At 39.9% G+C, this 20,572-nt stretch overlaps 1 protein-coding gene across 2 annotated transcripts in view; it reads right to left on the bottom strand.

Annotated features, from left to right (window-relative positions):
* The window catches only part of ANO6 (anoctamin 6), a 178,019-nt gene that overhangs the window by 82,038 nt on the left and 75,409 nt on the right, over positions 1-20,572 (bottom strand). For both annotated transcript variants that reach the window (XM_033116822.1, XM_033116823.1), the window contains exon 2: positions 19,391-19,470. In XM_033116822.1, coding sequence (XP_032972713.1) covers positions 19,391-19,470 — 80 coding nt within the window. The remainder of the gene's footprint in view (positions 1-19,390; positions 19,471-20,572) is intronic.

Below are 20,572 nucleotides of genomic sequence, written 5' to 3'. Positions count from 1 at the left end.
CCTCACTATACTACTGGTAATGCCTATCGATGGGTGTTCTGTAGACTTCTGGAGATTCCTGAGACCCTTCCAGGGAACTCATGAGGTCACTACCATTCTTATAATAATACTAAGATATTATTTGTTTTTCACATTGTGTTAACATCTGCAATGATGGTGCAAAGATAACGGTGGGTAAAATTGCCACCATCATAGCACAACTCAGCAGTGGTACCAAACTGTACAAGGCATCATTGTGTTCTTCACCACCACACACAGTAAAAAGCAGTTACTTCACTTAAGAATGTTCTTGATGAAGCTGCAACAATTGCTGACTTTATGAAATTTTGACCCTTGAATGCATGGTTTTGTAATATTCTGTGTGAAGAGATGGAAGTACCCATAAAGCACTTCTGCTGCACATCAAAGTACGATGGTTGTCTTGAAAAGCGTACAATTTTTGAGTTGCCAATTATTTTCACAGACACTGTTTACACTTGACACAAAATTCAGTTATGTGGGTATGACACAAATACCCAGTTGGTGGGTATTTGGCACATTTTCCCCAAAATGGACAGTGGAACTGTCATTTCAAGGAAAACAATGACAATATTTATTGCTAATGATAAAATCTGAACTTTCAAGCAAGCATTATAATTTAGGACAACTTGTATTCACCACTGTAAATGTGACGGCTTCTCAATATTCAATGGCTTTTCTGATGAGATTGGAAGTATGCTATCAAATGTAGGGTTTTTTTTTTCATATTGTATAATGAAATAGATCAACATTTATAAGAGCTAATTAACTCAGTGAACCAATATTTTCCAATTGCCCTCTGCATGGTGATAAAAATCACACTTGGGTTTCAAAACGCAAGATGTGTTTTTAATATACAAAAAAATTCATTGATATGATTTTACATTCCACATTGCAACCAACCTTTAAGAAACAACCACTTGTTGAGTTTTAATGTGGTATCAAAGAAAAATATTCACAATTACCTAAAAAGGCTTTAAAATACTTCTCTCTTTTCTGACTCTCTATCTGTGTAAGGCTGGGTATACTTCACATACTTCAACCAAAACAACATATTGCAACTTTTAACTGCAGAAGGAAATATAAGAAGGAAACTGTTCAAAGGAAACCAACAACAAAATGAATGGGAGAAGATATTTGCAAATGATACATCTTATAAGGCCTTGGTGGATATTCAAAATATAAAAAGAACTCATATAACTCAACATGAAAAAACAATCACATTAAAAAAAGGGTAGAGGACCTCAATAGACATTTCTCCAAAGAAGACATGCTGATGGCCAACAGGCACATGAAAACACACTCAACATCACTAACTATCAGGAAAATGCAAACGCAAAATGAGATATTAGTAAGGAAATATCTGTCAGATATTGGTTAAGGTAAAACCTGTCAGGATGTCTATTATTAAAAAGTTAACAAACAGCAAGTGTTGGCCAGGATATGGAGAAAGGAGAATCCTTGTGCACTGTTGGTGGGATTGTAAATTGGTGCAGCCACTATGGAAACAGTATGGAGGTTCCTCAAAAAATTAAAAATGGAACTACCATTTGATTCAGCAATTCCACTTCTAGGTATTAATCCAAAGATAATGAAAACACTAATTCAAAAAGATATATGCACCTCTATGTTCACTGTAGCATTATTTGCAATAACCAAGATATGGAAACAACCTAAGTGCTACTGATAAATAAATGAGTAAAGATATACTAGTACGATGGAATACTACTTAGTCATAAAAAGAATGAAATCCTGCCATTTGCGACAACATGGATGGACCCTGAGGGTATTATGCTAAGTGAAATAAGTCAGATGGAAAAGCGCAAAAGACTGTATGATTTCACTCATATGTGGAATACAAAACAAAACAAAAAAACAAATAAAAAAACTTATAGCTACAGGCAACAGATTGGTAGTTATCAGAGGAAGGGAGTCAGGGAGGAGGGCAAAGTGAGTAAAGGGGGTCAAATGTCTGGTGACATAGGGATACTAGACTTCTGGTGGTGAGCACAGTATAGTGTATACAGATGTTGAATTATAATGCTGTATACCTGAAACTTACACAATGCTATTAACCAATGTTACCTCAATAAAAAACAAAATGAAAAAAGAATCCAGCTGTTCCGTCTTAAGGAGATCTGTAAAATATGCAAAATAATGCCACCCTTCTAATATTTTTGTTTTAGTAAAATTATGTTAATGTATATTGAATTTATTATTGGTTATATTTGAATAAATTAATAAACATTTAAAATTTTCAGTTTTAAGTTCTGATACAGTAAATACTGATAGGTACACCCACATAAAAAAAGGTCTTTGGGATCAATACTTTTATATTAAGAGTGTAAAGTGTAAGAATACATAAACTTTAGAAATGCTATTCTATACCATTCATTTTGGCTCTTAATTTTGCATTATACAAATCATAATGGCGTGATATAATACATATATAGTATAATGTCATCAATTTTTATGTACACATACTACCATTTTAATTGGATTATAACAATAAAGAGGACAACCTGCTTTTTGTTTTTAACCTATAACACCTAGGAAAACAAGACAACAGATACTTGCTGAACTGACGTGAGATAACACATTCAAGTCAAAGTGTTTCACAGAAACACCTTATTCAAGTTTTATAAAAGTTCAGTATTACTGGATTCCAAAGGCTGCTCCAGATGGTTTGGAAAATTTAAGACCACATTTCATCTCAATTCAGCTGTCAGTTTCTATATCCCATTAATGTTTTTAATGATTACATTTTATTCCATCAAAGTAAAGTACTTCTGTCCTATATTTGCACATGCAGTTTCCACTTCCTAGAATCTTCTCTCCCTTCCCCTGGCTAACTCCTCTTTATGGAGTCCTTCCCTGACCTTCCTGGCTAGTTTAGGTCTCCGCCTTATATACTCTCAGAGCACCTTATACTCCTCCTTAAATAACACATCTCACAATTTTAATTGTCTAGCTATTTGTGAAATTATTTGATTAATGGCTGTCTCTCTCATTAGACCATATGCCCCAAGGGATAGCTCGGTGATATTTCCCAACTGTCCCTGCTTAATAGAGTTATAGAAATAGTAAGTGGATAAATATTATTAAATAAATTAACTGAGATTAATTAACCCTTTATCCTGTGACATTTGTAGTATGACACATAAAGCAACAGGAGGAAAATTCATTACACAACACAGAAGAAATGAAATGACCTGATTTCTACTTTTGAAAGAATTGTTTAGATAACAGATAGGTGGTTAGGTGACCAAAGTGGTCAAGGGGAGACTGTGAGACTCCAGCGAAGAAAGATGACAACCTATCCTGAGGGATTAGCAAGGGAGATGAGGAGAAAGGGACAGGTGGAAACTGTAACAGATATTTAGCATCAGCAGGTCAGAAACAAGGTGTCAGAAGGATTCTGTTTTCTGGCTTGAGCAGCTGAGAGGATGACGATTATATTTAACAAAATTCAGAAAACTGGAAGAGAAATAGGACTAGGAGGTGAGACCAAGAGCTTGTGAGATTTCCAAGGAAAGGTTTCAGGGGTCTGGGGTTGAGAGGAAAGATCTAAAACTGCACGTATGAACTTGGGCGTTGTTAATGTAAAGCTTGTTATTGAAACTAAGGAAGTGTGTGTGAGAAGAGTGAGTGAGAAAAGACGAGTTGGGATGAGCTCGGAGGAAATCTAATAGACAGGAAGGGCTTGGATGGAAGGCCAGAGGCAAGCAAGAAGGTAGAGACGCTGCTGGAAAGATAGAGAAGTGGCCAACCATAAGATTGTCTTTGATTCCCTTCTCCCTCACATCTCATTTCTCTCTCTTCCTTTCTACTTTCCTGCTTCTGCCCCACCCTACCCCAGGACTATCAGAGTAGTCTAACTGGACTGCTTGCTTTCTGTTTCTCCTTCCAATGAATCCTGTATACTCCTGCCAGATTGATTTCTCTATAGCTGCACGCTCCAATACAGTAGCTACGAGCCACGTGTGGCTATTTAATTTACATCAATTAAAATCAAACAGAATTAAAAATTCAGTTCTTCTGTCTCACTGGCCACATTTCAAGTGTCTTTCCATGGCCACACGTGGCCAAGTGACTATTGTGCTGGACAGCAGCACAGAGTCAGAACATTTCCAGCACCGGAGAAAGTTCTCTTGGACAGTGCTGCATAGCTCAAAAGTCCAAAACGCTGAGTCCAACACTTCTATGTTCAACCCTAAGCTCTCTAACTTCATCTCCTCCCACTCCCCTAGATCAGCTCTATGCTTGGTACAAACTGGGCACATTCACTCATTCCCACTTTCATTTATTCGTTCCTGCAATGCTATTAGGATGCCCTCCTGTAGTAGATGCACTGGCATTGCTCGGGTCATACGTCAGCATGGCTGTGGTACCATTCTGCCCCCAAACACCAATCTAGGTGCTGCTATGAAGGTATGTGGTAGATGTGCTCAATGTCCACAACCAGCTGACTGTAAGTAAAGGAGATTAATCTCTGTCATCTGGGTAGGACTCACCCAATTAGTGGTATGGCCTGAAGAGAAAAACTGAGGCTTCTCTGAGGAAAGTTCCATCTACAGACTGCCGTGCCAGTCTGCCCTTCCTACTAGAGTGACCCACAACTGCAGAAGCCAATTCTTTGAGATAAATTCTTTAATAAATCTCTCTCTGTATCATGGGTATGTGTATGTGTGTGTGTGTGTGTGTGTGTGTACACACATATATACAAATATGTACACACATACATATATACATATATGTACACACATGTGTGTAAGTACAAATACAAGTATACCCTACTGGTTCTGTTTTCTGGTAAAACCTTGAATGGTATAGATTTTGGTAAAGATTTCAGTATCTACTGAAATGTGCCTTTCAAGACTGAGCTGTGTACCCCCTCCTTCAAAAATACAAACTTGATTTTTCAAAGATAATGATTCTGCACATGAGTCACCTTTGTAAACTTTGTGTCAACAAATTCATGTTCTAAACCAGAGCAGGATGAGCCCATGAATGTGGAGCGTGGGCCTTCACTTTTTAAGAGCTCTCTAGGTAATTCTGACACGCAGCCAGGGCTGAGAACTGCAGTGCTAACCGAATTCATCTAGCACTTTTATTGTAAGTGCCACTAGAACTAATGAAACATTGCACACTGCCTATTACACTTCATTTAACCAACCAACCAACCAACCAACCAACCAACCAACCAACCAACCATCGAGCATGAGTTGTCTGCGGATACTCATCCGATAATAAGACACTGTGCGGGGGACAGAGGCAACAGTATATCCACTCTTGGCCTTGAGGGTAAACATTGAGATATACTGTTTGGCATCCCTCCACGTACATTGATTAATAAATATTAAATGATTGAATACATGAAAAATTTACTGCAAAATTTAGTGAAGCTGACAGTGGTTTATTCAAAATAGTGCATAATTTAAATAGCTCTTACATCTAGTTCAATTGAAAATTCTATTAGCAAGTGTTAGTGTTAGTAAGTGCTTGACATATTTATTGATAGGCTGTACTGTTGGTCTTTTATAATATTAGTGGGTATGATTAATTCTCAGCCCACTGATAATGTGGTAGGCACCTAAGGGCATGTGATTACTTTCTCAGGAGCATTAGTCACAAATGCTCCTGTGGACTCTTCTAAAGAGAACACAACCAAGTCCTGACGCCAACACAGTCTGATTTCATTTGAAAGGAAATGAGAAGGGGTATGGGCTGGGTTGAGCAAAGCAGGGATGTGGCCATTTCAAGGGTATACAGCTCTGTGCCTGCAAGGTACTTTATGGATAAGCATCCATAAATGTTAGATAAGATTTCTCACTGTATTATTATTTTATGATATGCTTTTAAGATAGCTAAAATAGTTTTCAATCACTGTGCAATCATTGAACAACACTTCGGTGAGGAAATCTACTGCTGATTTTTCTGCTTTTTATACCTAAGGAGACGGAGGTCCTAAAAGGAAAAGTGACTTGCCCACGGGGGACTGAGAGCAGAACTGCGCAGGAACAGAAGGCTTCTAATTCCCTGAAATTCCATCTTCCACTCAACTGGAAGGGTTGGGGGTAGGGGGGGTGGGGAGGGAGGGGAAAGTGGTGGGGGGGTGGCTTTTAGAACCACTTTTCCTTACTGAAAAGAAAGCATTTCTTAAAAAAGTAAAAACTCTTTTCAAAGTCTCAGGAGTATCTTACCTCATTCACTTCTTTCTTCAACCTTCTTCCTATTTCACAAGGATATTTACTTTTTAAAAACACTTAAGGCTAACGTAAGTACATGAAACGCTGGTGATACCATTACCATCACTGAATGATTTGTCACAATTATCATGATGTGCTTTTTAAAGGGATTTGGACTTGGCAGTCAAGTGTTACTCCAGCTCCAAGTATGATCCTGACTTGATATATTCTAATTCATACTAACATTGTATAAAGATCCATATTATTGGTCTGCCCATTATAATTAATGAAAATGCTCTTTGGTAGTTACTACAATCTGTAAGGTCACATTAACCTACATTTCAAAAAGTGCCTTGGGAGAACTGCCTTATTCCTTTTGGAAGAGCTGTGAAGGTTTTCCAGATAAAGCATATGTATAGTGTTTTGTTTGTTTGTTTTACCAAAAACAGACTTATGGAATACATTTGGGACTTATAGTAAAAATGCACTTTTTATTATTTGTTGAAATAAGGAAAACTACAGTTAACTAGCTGAACTTCAGAAATAAAAGGATTTTAAATCATCTTTCCAAAGTCCTTAATACTTCCAAATTAATTAAGAGTTCAAAATACAGGATGGACAGCTGCAATTGAAATCTCACGGGTCTCCCTTTTCAATCTTCAAGGAATCCTATCTATTCATATTGTGTATACATTTCCACCAGTTCTGTATTTCTCTTTAAATTTTAATTTAATTTAATTTTTCTTTTCTTTTTTTTTAGGTAACATCACGGTCAGGTTATTTACCAGCAGCCTCTCAACTTTAACTCAATTCTTTTGCCTCTGTTGGCTTTTTTGGCCATTATTGTGATATGCTTTCAGATGACTTATAATCAAATGAGTTCCATGGTAAATACTGATATCACATCTTTGTGCAGAATGCCCAGGGCTCCCTGCTTTCCTCACACATGTTTTTGTCAAATTAGTTTTGACACTCTCTGGATAATAGATAGTTCTCTGAATTTCAAATGGGATACTTTGTAAGGCAGGAATTCACAAAGCATTTTACGGTCAAGGGTTTCTGAAAACAGGGGAATAAAACTAGGTAGAAGGAGCACTGCAATATGGAGGAAAGGGTTTTAATCAATTACATAATTTGACTGAGGCGATAATCGGTTGAATGAGAGAAAAAGTGAAAAAGAAAGCAACTCAGAGTCATCAGTGAGCCACATATATCTCACAGGGGTGGTACAGGCCCAGAAACACCCTCTCCCCACTCATTCCCCACTTTCATCAACTACCAAGTCCAGTTACACATAAAGCAAGCGTGTCTTTCCGTCCCACCCCCACTGACATGTCCTGGTTCAAACATTCATCATCTCCTGCCAAGACTGTTAATCTAGTCTGTCTGTATTTGAACTACTCCAAGGAATTAAGGTATTTCAGTTATGAGAACATTTTTCTACTGAAATAAAATCTGTCTGCCTACATACACGTATACCTTCTATTCAGAGTCTTAATACTATATTTTGTATTACCACCAATTACTATCGTCAAATATTTAAACTTGCTGTCATGTTCTTGCCTAAGTGTCAGGACACACCACCATGTTGATCTTTCTTCTTTCTGTATGCTTCCCCTTAAAATGGGGGTGGATCCACCTAGAATGGGAGGTGGATTTACCAATACTGAACAGGAGAAGCCTCGTACTTTCTTTGTTCTGGGCACATAAGTACGAATGCAACTTAGGTGAATTATTACATGTTCAATTCATACTTAGTTTAAGTAGCCAAATACCTAGCCTTTTCACGTGATCAGTCATTACCCTTGCCTTTATGATCTTTATTTAAGCAGCTGATATTTATGAATCAGCAGCAGGAGCTTACTTTTAACTTATATTGATTTTGGTCTCCTCTCGAAATTGATTTCTATCCATTATTCCACAGTCTTGGTAAGATCAATTGCCCAGATAAGCACATTCTCACATGGCCCACAATTCTTCATTCTGTATTTAAATGCAACTTTTTTGTACACTCTTGTTAAAACTCGAAACACACAAAAATGTCTGTGGCTTTCTCTTGCTCTACCCATCTAATAACTCCTCATTTTAAAAAGGGAGTGACCTTTTCTTTTTCTAACATTCACAAACTATGGTCTTATAAAATCTCATTCCGTACTATTCCTAGAGATGAGTGCTCCAGCTACAATGTCCCCATTTATCAGTATGTGGTATATGCCCAACTTCTATCCCAACCCCACCCCTCTTTGAAAATTGTCACATTTGTCCCTCAACTATTTTGGCACTTGTGCTGGTCCCCATATTGCCTCGAGATCACTAACTGGGGTTCCATGAGCAAATCTACAAGCTCTTTTAATACCCTGGTTGATACATAATTTTTCTAGCTAGGAAATTGAAACTCACTTGGAATAATTATATTCCTGTCTGGCACAGTCTCGTGCAGCATGGGCTGCTGCAGCCCCTCCCTAGGGCTTGAACTATGCCCATCTAAAGTTCACCTTCATTAGTAGAAAAGGCAAAACTAATATAGAAGCTGATAAGCAAGCTCTTTTCTCTCTCATGTCCTAACCATTAAACTGTCTTCCTGTGGTTTTGGACCGATCACAGCCTCTCCCAGGTCTGACATAACTCAAAATCAATCTCTCCCTCTTTCTCTCATCCTGTTCAGCATTTTCCCACAAGCCTCAACTCAGTCTCTCACTCGCTCTGGACTTGAGTTGTACTCTCACCCTTTTTAGTAATAATGGAAAAAATAAGACTGGATGTTCCAGAAAATTCTTAGTACAGAAAGATAATAATGCTAGCACTCTGAGGTAAATTCGTTTTAGCAGGTCTGGCCTGGCTGGGCCTAAAAGCCTCCTCACCGTTTATGACTGTTTCTCTGGGAAAATAAAGTCTGCATTCCAAAAGAGTGACTCAGAAAGAACTTTCCAACGGAGATCTGTGCATGCTGACTGCCTATTTGTGCTCCTACCCACCTACCTACCAACTTCATAAATGCAGCTTCAGAATCAGTGACATAAAGCAAAGGAGCAGGTCCCCTTTGCTCCATATTCAGGCAAAGGACACATGCCATCACCTTGTGCTCTGAAATGCACAAAAAAGATTTCAAGTTGAAATGCCATAGGAATTCCTGACACAGTAAATAGGCCAATTTAGCCATTCTCATAAGCCAGTTGATCTTTGGTCTCATTTCCCCTTTTGAGAATCCTTTTTGCCAAGTTAATGTTCCTCTGTTTGGCTTCCTTTTTTTTTTTTGGCATCTCTGTTTGGCATCTCTTTTCTCTTGTAGTTTGGTGAACTCGGTTCCAAAAGCTACCAAGCAATGTCACCCTATTTCTCTGTCGAGAGCAGATCCAAGAGTGCAAGCCCAAGTGAAGAAATGCTTGAATGGTAGAGTTCTACCTCTACCATTCTCAGTCTTCCAGATCCTGAAGATCCTGGGAGTTTGAGGCAGACCTTGGGACTTTGTTGGGTGTCTGGGATTAGCCAGAAAGACCTCGGACTGACCATGAAAGAAACCTTAATCTCTCTGAATAGCCCCAGCACTCATTCAATTGCCTCAGGGCTATTTAGACTAGAAACAGCCCAAAATGAAGTCTGGATTTTTTAGGGGTAAAAAACCAAAAACAAAACCAAAGATAAAATTGAATCTGCTTTGAAAGAAACCTGACTGACCACCTTGAAACAAAACCTGCAAACAAAAATCTTCAGATCTGTGGGCAGCTGGTTTTAATTATTCTCTCACACCGTTCACACCTCAGGGCAAGAAAGGATTGACATTCTCTTTGTTCCATGTGTCACTTCAGACAATTACTCCCCATTGTCCTTGGGGGAAAAACTTTTAGGTCCATGAAAATAAAATATGCTCCCAGAGTTTCCTAGGGTCTATCATCTCCTACGCTCGCTGCTGCTTCTGATGTAGGAAATTTCTGTGAGTTCCAGAATCGTGTCTTGTGAAACCAAAGAATGGAAGCGTGGACCAAGGAGAGGTAAGAAACTGTAAAAGAGGATAGTTTATTAAAAGCAAAGGATCACAGCTCCCGAGCAGGAGGGGGTTCCCGAATGGGATGCCCCGTGACTGAGGCAAAAGCGCTTACTTTTATATCTTCCCTTGCCTGGTTGGAGAAGGGAGTTAGCGCCTTCTAACGGAATTCGTTTATCAGGTTTGCTCTGTTTGCCCACCCTGAAGGGATTAATGAACCCATTTCTATCTATCAGATCTGCTCCGTGTGTCCAGCCAAAAGGGATTTATGAGATAATTTATTAACCTCAAGGCGCCGTTACATTTTGTCCTGGGGTGAATGAGCCATTTCAGAACCTGGAGTTTCAGGATATGGCTGCCTTTTGTTTATTCCACCAGAGACCTTCCTGTCTACCTAACAACACGCTAACTGACCAGTCTCACTCCTGGTTCATTGAAAATCTGGCTCCTGGCTCACGTTTCCCTCTCCATTCTGTGTCCTTCTCCATCATACCAGGACTTCCACCTCAGATATGACCAATGCTCCTTGCGCCTGCAGGACCTTGACCTCTTATCACCGACGATCTGCTCCCTTTTGTACACTAACTGCCAGGGTCCGACCCTGGACCTTGTCATCACTTGAAAAATTCCCTTTTCAAAATCACTTATCCAAGAATCCCTCTTTCTGACTGACCACAACTCACATGCCCTTCTCGTTTCACAAGGACTACAGAGGCCCCACTTTTTCTAATCTATTTGCAGATCCTCTCTTTCTTCCCTCCCTTCCTTTTTTAAGGTTACATTTCCAAGCTCATCATTTCAGTAACACTCTTGCCAACTCTACTCTTTCAATTATGTCCATCTAGCAAGGCCCCATCTCTGGCTGAAGTCTACTATCTGCTTTCTTCATGTCTGAGTGGTGCTGGAGAAAACCACAGCAGGGCAGTTTGGTATCATTGTAAATCCAGGTTCATTGGTCCACACAGGCCCTCACTACTGCCCAGAAACCCTAGAATTTTTTTCTACGTTTTTCCAGATCAGCTTCACTTCCCGCTCTCCACAACCACTTCAAAGTGCCAACTCCTCCCCCTCAATGTTCCCTCACTCCCACCAAGTGAAAAATGAAGCTCTCTTTGCAACAACATGGATGGATCTTGAGATTATTATGCTGAGTGAAATAAATCAGACAAAAACTATAGAGCACCATATGATTTCACTGATATGTGGTATGTCAAACAGAAAACAACAAAAGAATAACACAAACAAATGAAGAAACAAAAATTCATAGACACGGACAATAGTTTAGTGGTTACCAGAGGGTAAGGGGGGTGGGAGGGTAAAGCGGATCAAATATATGGTGATGAAAAGAGAACTGACTCTGGGTGGTGAACACACAATGTGATATATAGATAATGTATTACAGAATTGTGCACCTGAAATCTATGTAACTTTACGAACAACTGTCACCCCAATAAACTTTAATTACAAGAAAAAGAAAAATGAAGCTGTCAGATGGGAATTCCCACAGCTTCTCTCCACCAAATGTACAACCCGAGAGCATCCACTCTCTTACTCCTGTACCGTAGGAGACACTGCTCCTCCTATCTAACACTGACTCTTCCACATGTGCTCTGCAAACCACTCCACAGCCCTTTCAAAGCCACTCTTCTCTAGATTCCATTGTCCCCTCACACAGATGCTGCTTATCAATCTTTAAACTTCTTCAAGTCTCTCCATCTGGCAGAAAGATATCATCCCTGGCTCTCATATTCTCCTCCAGTTGCCTCTTTCTCATCCTCCAGCCCTTCATAGTCAAACTCCTTGAAAGATAAGTATATTCTATTTTCTTCTTCTCATTCCCTATCCTCAGAGGTCCCATGACTCCCCAGCACTCCCTAGAAAAAGCTCTCTATAAGGACACCAGTGACCTCAATGCCTTTCCAGTATCCATCAAACTTAGTAGTTCTCAAATGGGGGCAATTTTGCCCCCTAGGGGATATTTGGCAATGTCTGGAGATATTTGGCTGTCACAATTGGGGAGACGGTTCTTTGTATCTTGTAAGTAGAGGCCAGGGATACTGCTAAACACCCTACAAAGCACAGGACAGCTCCCCGCAACAAAGAGAAATCTGGCCCGAAATGTCCCTGGTGCTGAGGCTGGGGAATCCTCCTATGACTGAATCCCTACACAACACCTGAAACTCTTCAACACTTCAAGTGCTTCCTGGCTGCTATCCTGCCATTCTCAAGATTTTCTTCCTGCCTCTCTGGTCATCTCCTTTTGCAGCCATCGACTGATCCCTGAGTCACTGCCCCTCATTCTTTGGAGATTTAAGCTTTAACTCACTGTTAGGTCTTTAATAGATTACTCCTGACATAATTCTTGGGGACTTTCATATCCACATATGTGATCCTCGCAGGATCCTGTCCTTCCAACTCTACCCTGCCTTAGCTGTTCATTCCAATATTCACATCCCAGACTTTGTCTGTACTAGTTACTATAACTCCTTTCTCAATTATAAACATCTGACTCTCCAACTACTGCCTCTTATTACTCCAGTTCACTTTCTCCAGGTTCACAACTCCAAAAATTGGCTAACCCCATGACAGTCTAAGTCTATTGCGTCCCTGGGTCCTTTACTCTCTTGCAAACGCCTGGTAACTCTCTTGCTTCACTGAACTGACTTGAAGAAACGCTAAAATCAGTTAAAACAAACTCTGCCTATTCCATACCTGCTCCCCAAAGCGGGACTTCACTGGAAAGGCACACAACTGTCATACCTACTAACCTCAAACGGGCTCTTTGGGCTGCTGGGCGATCATGTGACATTTCCCAGTGCGTTCACTCTCTGACGATTATCTCATACCTGCTCCTCTATTTTCAGATCTCTTTATCTCTTGTCCTTCCTCAATCTTAGCAAATGTCCTGCTTCTCAATACACTGGCTTCCCTCCTACTTCAAAGAATGAACTGTTTCTACAACTATGGGCGGAGGCCAACCCTGCCTTTATGGACCAGATTCTATCCCCTTCTTGCTCTCTTAAGATGGCCTTCCAGAAATTCTTCCCTCTCACTCCTGCATCATCAGATTTTCTCTCCTTACTGAATTATTTCCATTACCTTACAAACAGTAATTGCTGCCATCTTAAAACTAAATTAAAAAAAAAAAAACTTCATCCTAACCCCCTTCCAGATAATACCGCCTTTCTCTGCATTCTTATTCAGCAAAAACTTTTTGAAAATGTTGTCTAAATTCCATGCACCCAATTCTTCTTCTTGCATTCCATTTTGAATCCTCTCTAGTGAGGTTTTGGATCCTACCACTCAGCCGAGACTGCTCTTGTCAAGGTCCCTCCATATTGCTAAATCCCATTTCCCATCCTCATCAGCAACATTCAGTAATTTCCTCCCACGTACTTTATTTCTTCATTGGGCTTCCAGGATTTTCCTCATTTTCCTCATACCTTTTCAGTCTCCTCTGCTGATTCTTCCTAATCTCTTTGACCTGAGAACACTGGAGCTCTCTGGGCTCGCAGCAGGATCTCTTCTTTGCTCTATCTCACTCACTGCCTTCCTTGCTGCTTTCATTCAGTCCCACAGCTTTAAACACTGTTTGAGTGCTGACAACTCTCAGATCCCTAGCTGGACTCCTCTCTAACTCTTATCTCATATATCCAATTGTATATCAACATCTCCACTTGGATGTTTCAAACTCTGCATACACAAAACAGAATTTTGGTTTTCCTCTGCGTACTCTTCTTTCTAACTGCTCCTTGCAAAGTCTTCTAAATTAAAAACCTTGGAGTCATCCTCGACTGCTCTTTCCTGCACATCTCTCATCTGATCTATCAACAAATCCTACTGGTTCTACCTTCAAAACATACCCCGAATTTGACTATGTCTCATTACTGCCATAATTAACACCCAGGACCAAGCCACCATCATCTCTCACTTGGATTCCTGAAAAATCCAACAGGTCTCCATGTTTCTGCTCTTGTTTCTCCACCATCTATACTCACCAGAGTCAAAGTAATCCTGTTAAAACACAAGACAGGTGAAGTCACTCCTCTGCTCAAAATCCCCAGTTTATCCTCCAAAGGCTTACTCTCAAATAACTTCCCAACTCACTCAGGGTACAACTCACTTGTTTACAATGACCTATAAAGTCCCCACTATATACTATTCCCACCATCTTTCATTCTATTGCAATCAAACTGGCCTCCTCCCATTTCCTCAAATGTATGACAAACTTCCACCTGAAGACCACTATCTATGCTATTCTTTCTGCTTAGAATACTCTTCCTCTAGATTTTCAAATAGTTTGCACACCCCTGTTTTCAGGTCTCTTAACTTGTCACCTTCTCTGTGAGATATGCCCTGAATACCCTATTTAAAACTATAACCCTCTCCCCGCCCCCCAATATACACGTACAAGCCTTACTTTATATTTTCCCTTAAGGATTTACCATCATGTTCTGTATTTTATTTATTCTGTGTTTTATATCTCCCCTACAAAAATGTAAGCTCCACAAGTGCAGGGATATTTTGTTTGTTCACTATAGTGCCTACAATAGTAGACATCAAATATATATTTATTGAATAAATTCATATTTTAACTCTTTCTTGGGGATCACATATGTTTTCACCTAAAGAAAATCTTTATTTGAATTTCAGGGAACCAACAGTATTTTTCTAGAAAGTAGTATCTCCTTTCAAGAAAGGGAGCCAGTTACACAGAAACCCAAACAGGATAATTACTCTTCAGACCTTCTATCTGCATCATCGTGAGTGCTGAACAAAGGGGACATATATTTACTCCACTTTAATACTCATCTTCCTGAGTCCATTTTTCTAGTTTAGTCTGTCTAAACTCTGTGATTTCTCATCATCATCCCTGGTTGTCCCTATTGCAATCCTAACACTCTTTTGCCAGCCCACTTTCTTTATTGTTTACTCCAAATTTGGAAGAAGCTAAACAAAGGAAAACATCATTAGCTGGCATGAGACCAGAGGTGACAGGAATCTTCCTGCCTCTAAAAAGCCAGTAGAGTTACACATAGACCTCAACTTGGCAAAGGCCAGAAACGGGGATATTAATAGTGAGCTCAGATCATAAAACATCATTCCTTAGCCTTCTCTTTCCTTCCAAAGGGTTCTCTGCTGACCCCAGCCTGGATTCTATTCAGCTTGCTGCGAGGAGATTCACCACTGCTAGATCAGAGTTCGTTCCCACACCCCATCCGTCACCCCATGTACTCAGGCAATCGGGCCCATGTGAATTCCTGGGTCAGCACCAACAGAAGCTGGGTTTCTAGAAAGAGCCTTCACCACTATCCAACCTTTCCTTCTCCTAACCACTCTAGACCCAGTTTTTTTCCCACTCTTTGAGACTTGGAATACACCTGGGGTCTGCTGGGCCAGCCATGACTGTTGAGCACCTGGAGGGACCTTAGCTTCACATCACCTTTGCTCTTAACCAAACCTGAAAGTAGGGGCCCTGGGGGAGACTTGGATGCCTGCTACCACATTACAGAATACCCTTTGTCGGTTCCACCGCCATGGGGATGACTCCCCCTCCTCAGCTCTAACCAGACTGCCTAGCTTTGCCATCTCAAAGTCTGAACCTACAAGGTTATCTGTCGTCTGGGTCTCGGATACTCAGTCCCCAGCTGCTCTCTGGCTAATTCCCTTTCCCGGAATCTGACACCTGTCATCAAGTACTTAGTCTATTTTTGGGGTCCATGTCCCAAAATGATGGTCATCAATCACCTGGTCCCAGATCATCTGGCCATGCCACCATTTCCTTGAGTAGATACCCCTTGAACTGTTTTGAAAATTATAATGTGATTATAGTTTATCGACACAAGGAACAACGTTAGAGGGAATAATGTTAGAGACGATAACAATATTAGAGAAAAAAACAGCATTGTGCTGCAACCTAGTACTATACGTCACAGTACTACACGTCAATTGTATCTCAATAAAAGTGGAAAAAACCAGCATGGGAAAATGTTCAGGATGAAATTTTAAGTTAATAAAGCAGGTTATAAAACAGATTTTCACTGGGCTTGAAAAACTGCACTGGGATTGAGATGGTTTCCCAGCATAGTGAGATCACCAAGTTACTTTCCACAAGGTCAGCACTTAGCCAGGTTCCTTTCACCTGACTCACACACCCACGTCATCTCAGAGGGGTCTATGTCTAGTTTCAACATGTTCCCAGCTCCTCACACACTCTGGAGTAGCAAGAACACATATACCTTGTATCCACATCACCATTCACCCCTTTACACTTCAAAGGTTTGGCTGAACTCACTCGCCTGCAAAGTGGGGTGGCAGGTGAGGAAGAGCAGCACAGGTATGTAGGTGACAGATCATCAATGGACAGACTCTGCAGTAAGCAGAGGAGAACCAGGATGGACCCTGCTGGGCACAAAGTGGGCCACACAGGGGGTTCACGACAGCATTTGTCTCCCCATGCTTTGCAAAGACTCCGGCAACATAGGCTTTGTCTAACTAGTCACATTATAGACACCTGTGCTGTGAAGGAAACCTTTAATGTGCTTATCGAGCCAGTAACCAAGGCTACTCAACTAGCACTGCTCTCTGGCCTTGTTTCAAAGGAAAGAAAAGCAGAAATTCTGAAGGAAACAAACTTAATCATGATAAGCATTTTTGTTCTCTCTGTTGGCCAAGCTATATAAATACACTCTGTTGTATAAAAACACTAGGTTCTTGATCCTTCTAAAATTTGAACTATTTGAGGATAAGGGCTGAGTCAACATGGTCTATGCTTTGCTTTATTTCAGTTCAGCTCAGCAAACTGCCAGATGCAGAACAGAATACTGATTTTCCAGCTCTTTTTATTCCTCTGTCTTCTGTTTTCAATTTTGCTTTGCTGTTGGGTTCTCTTTGCTCCCAGGTTCATACTGTCTCCCCTGTTTCTGATTTAAAATTTGGGATTGGATCAACTTACCTGATTTTGTCCTGGCATTTGCCCAATCCACATGCCTACACGACAAGCCACCCGTTTTCACTGATGGTGTAAGTTTCTGCCTACAAAAAAGGCTACCCTTAAATGTCACGCCTCATTCCCTTGAGCATCTTATTCTCAAGGCACCTTGTATACCTCCTGCTTACCATGGAGATAGCAGTTTGGGAAATATGTTTACTATGGAACTGGGAGTACACAGGCTAGTGATGCTGTGGAGAAAATACAAGCAGCTGTGTACATGCTACAGAGATGTAGCATGCAGGGAGCATCAGATGTGTGAAAATTTATAAAGCACAGAAACAAACCACAGATTCCTTCCTTAACATGGTGTGAACACATACTTAGCGAAAGATAATAGCCAGGATATAGAAATAGATATCAACCACACATAGAAGGAAACCGTGATTACAAACTTCAATTCCACCCCTGTGGTCTAAAGAAATGACTGGATAGTCTTGAATGAAAAATGAAAATATGGGGATTGATCTTAAAACCTCCTTTCAGCTTGAGTGTTCTCAGACTCATTGTTACGACAAGTCTCTCCAAGCAGTAAGTACATGCTGTGATTTTCCAGTTCCACCCTGGTCATTGTAGCTTAGACTCGCCAGTCTTTACACCGTGAGCAGGGATATGTGGTAGACAAGAAGTTAATCTTGAAGGTGGAAGGTTATCAGTATAATTACTAGTGTAGAGTGTCTGTGGCCAAGACACCACAGAGGCATGCCAATCTCAAACGTCATAATCTACTACAATCTGTTCGTGAGAAAAACACTTGTATTTTCACACAGGGAATTGGTGTGAACTATATCTGTATTTACCAAGCACACCAACACCTTGTTGCACACAGCTCTTTTCAGATTAGCTATATTGCAAAAGCAGTTAGAAAATAACAACACCAGAAAGGGCTAGTTTAGCTCCATGAGTCTGTACCAAAATCATACTCAAATGTGAAATATCTGCGTCAATTCTGTTCTGGGACTCTAACTGCAGAAATCAGAAAAAAAAAAAAAAAAACCACAAAACTGTTCTGCTACTTTAAGATGCAGGAATATTGGTGAGCATTCACAATTTTCCTTCACTGAAAATCTCGTTTAATATAATAGGGAAGTCATTGAATACTATGTCTTTCTATTATATCCAAGTGATTTTCACAGCAGGCAATCTGCTAGTACACCACAGGAGTCCACACTTTGAAATAAAATGGCATTGTGGATACAGTTTTATGTGTGATCCCTTTTCAGTCCAGAGCACTACCTAGTTTCCTTCTTCGTGGCTGAATTGAGTGGGCAATCCATAAAGAGAGAGTGAGAAGAGGAAAAGCACATAATGACTTCTTTTTTTGCCTTTATCAATAATACAATTGTGTGCTGCCAATTACTGGCGTGGTGACTGTATATTACACTTTGAAAATAAATCAAAAAAAAGATTTTTGCATTGCTAAAGTGCTAGACAAGCCATTTGCTGCAGGGGCACAAATCAGTAAATCTAGGTGGATCCTGGCATGCTTTCCCTACACATCTGGTGGAATAGTATGGTACAGGAGTCAGAGAAACACTTCTTCCCATCTCCCTCTTCAAACAAACCTAATATAAAATCTATTTAGCAAGGACATTCTACACAAGGCATCCTATATCCTTAATTTTCTTTAAACAAGTCATTAATAAAATCACAGTAGCATTTAATAAAAATTTTAATTCCTTAAGGGTAGGAACCATGGCTAATCTGTAATGAGTCTAATTTAGTGAAAGCATTTAGTTCTCCTCTTGGTAGGAATAACCAATAGACTATTCCTCGCCCTACAGGACATATCTATGTAGGATGTAGGTTGTATTACTAAAGTCTCCAGAATGAAATGGGACTCAGACTGGTTAATGTACCTGCACGTGCGCAGAAAAGACTGGTTTCCAGAATTACTAACAGCAGAAACTGATAGCAAGGGTATCAAAGAATGATGGCAGAACTTCAAAAACACGATGCTATTTTATTGCAGAATGAGTTCCCATTTGCGGTTATATGTAGCATGAGGAACAAGCCTACAGAGCATGATGCTGAGACATTGTATAGTTCGGTAACATGTTCTCCAAAGCACCAGTGCTTTGAACTCACAGTCACTGCCAGTGCGACCTGTGCCAGATCTAGAGCCACTGAAGACAAGAACACCTTCTCCTCCACTTGATGAGAACTCTCTGGCTCACCAATACAACTTTAAAATACAATAGTAGTACTCACAAACTCTGGGGATGGACAATCATGCTGATTCTCCAGGGTTCCAAAACTGGAGACCATCATCTGGTCAATGTTTTCCAATTCTAAAAGTAAACAAACAGAAATAAATGAAGCATGAAGTTTCATCGGCTCACATATTTTTTTGCTTTCATATCAGCAGCACTGGCTTACCACAATATATAGCATATGTGGCACACTTACAGCTTTCCGTTATTTAACGCTTTCAGCTATCAGGGACACAAAATCTTCAGTGGCTGTTTCACGTACTGGACAATGTCATGCTCATAGGATATTAGGTCTGAAAATGCTCTTGGCTAAATCTACCATGGAAAATCATTTTCCATCTACATGGAAGGACAGAGGAACTAAATGTTATAAATCTCTAGCTAAAGAACACTTTTTTCCCACTACATCTCAGAGAACTGATGTGCAGTCATTCTGGGGTAACAACTTTCTGTTTTGGAATCTGTCGAATAGCACTATCTGATTGGAACACACTGGGAGACAAAATTTTCTAGTAGCTACATTAAGAAAATTAAAAAGCAATTTTAGTAATTAATTTTAGTAAAATTTTACTAAAATTAATTTTAGTAATATGATCTATTTAACCTGATATACTCAGGTTATCATTTGAACATGTATTCCATATAAAAAATTGTTAGTGAAATATTTCACCTTTTGGGGGTACTAAGTCTTAGAAATCCAATGTTTATGTTATACTGACAATGCATCTCAATTTGAACTAGCCACATTTCAAAAGCTCAACAGCCATCTGTGACTAGTGGTTTTACTGTATGGACAGCACAGTGCCAGAGGGCTAAAGGAACCAAGTCCAGAAGAGGGGCTGTTGTGCAAGACAGTTGTCTTGTTTTGTCAACCAGCTCCTGACATGAATAAAAGGAATTGTGCCAGATTTAAAGACACTAAGAGAACAAAACCACCATATGCAGTGTGTGGCTCCAGACTGCATCCCCGTTTAAACAAACCAGGTGTAAAAGACTTAAACACAAGATGGGAACATTTGAATATTGGTTTAGTTCTGGATTATATTAAGGAACTACTACTACTGATAAGCGTAACAATGCAATTTTGGCTGTGTAGGAAAAAAGTTCTTAACTAAATAAATATTCTTAAATATTTAAATAAGTTTAAATAAAGATTAAAAATTTAAATAAACTGAAATCA

The sequence above is a fragment of the Rhinolophus ferrumequinum genome, chromosome 10, assembly GCF_004115265.2.
Source record: "Rhinolophus ferrumequinum isolate MPI-CBG mRhiFer1 chromosome 10, mRhiFer1_v1.p, whole genome shotgun sequence".
Classification (NCBI taxonomy): Eukaryota; Metazoa; Chordata; class Mammalia; order Chiroptera; family Rhinolophidae; genus Rhinolophus; species Rhinolophus ferrumequinum.
The sequence above is the reverse complement of the archived record's forward strand: the minus strand, read 5'-3'. Positions and strand labels throughout refer to the sequence as shown.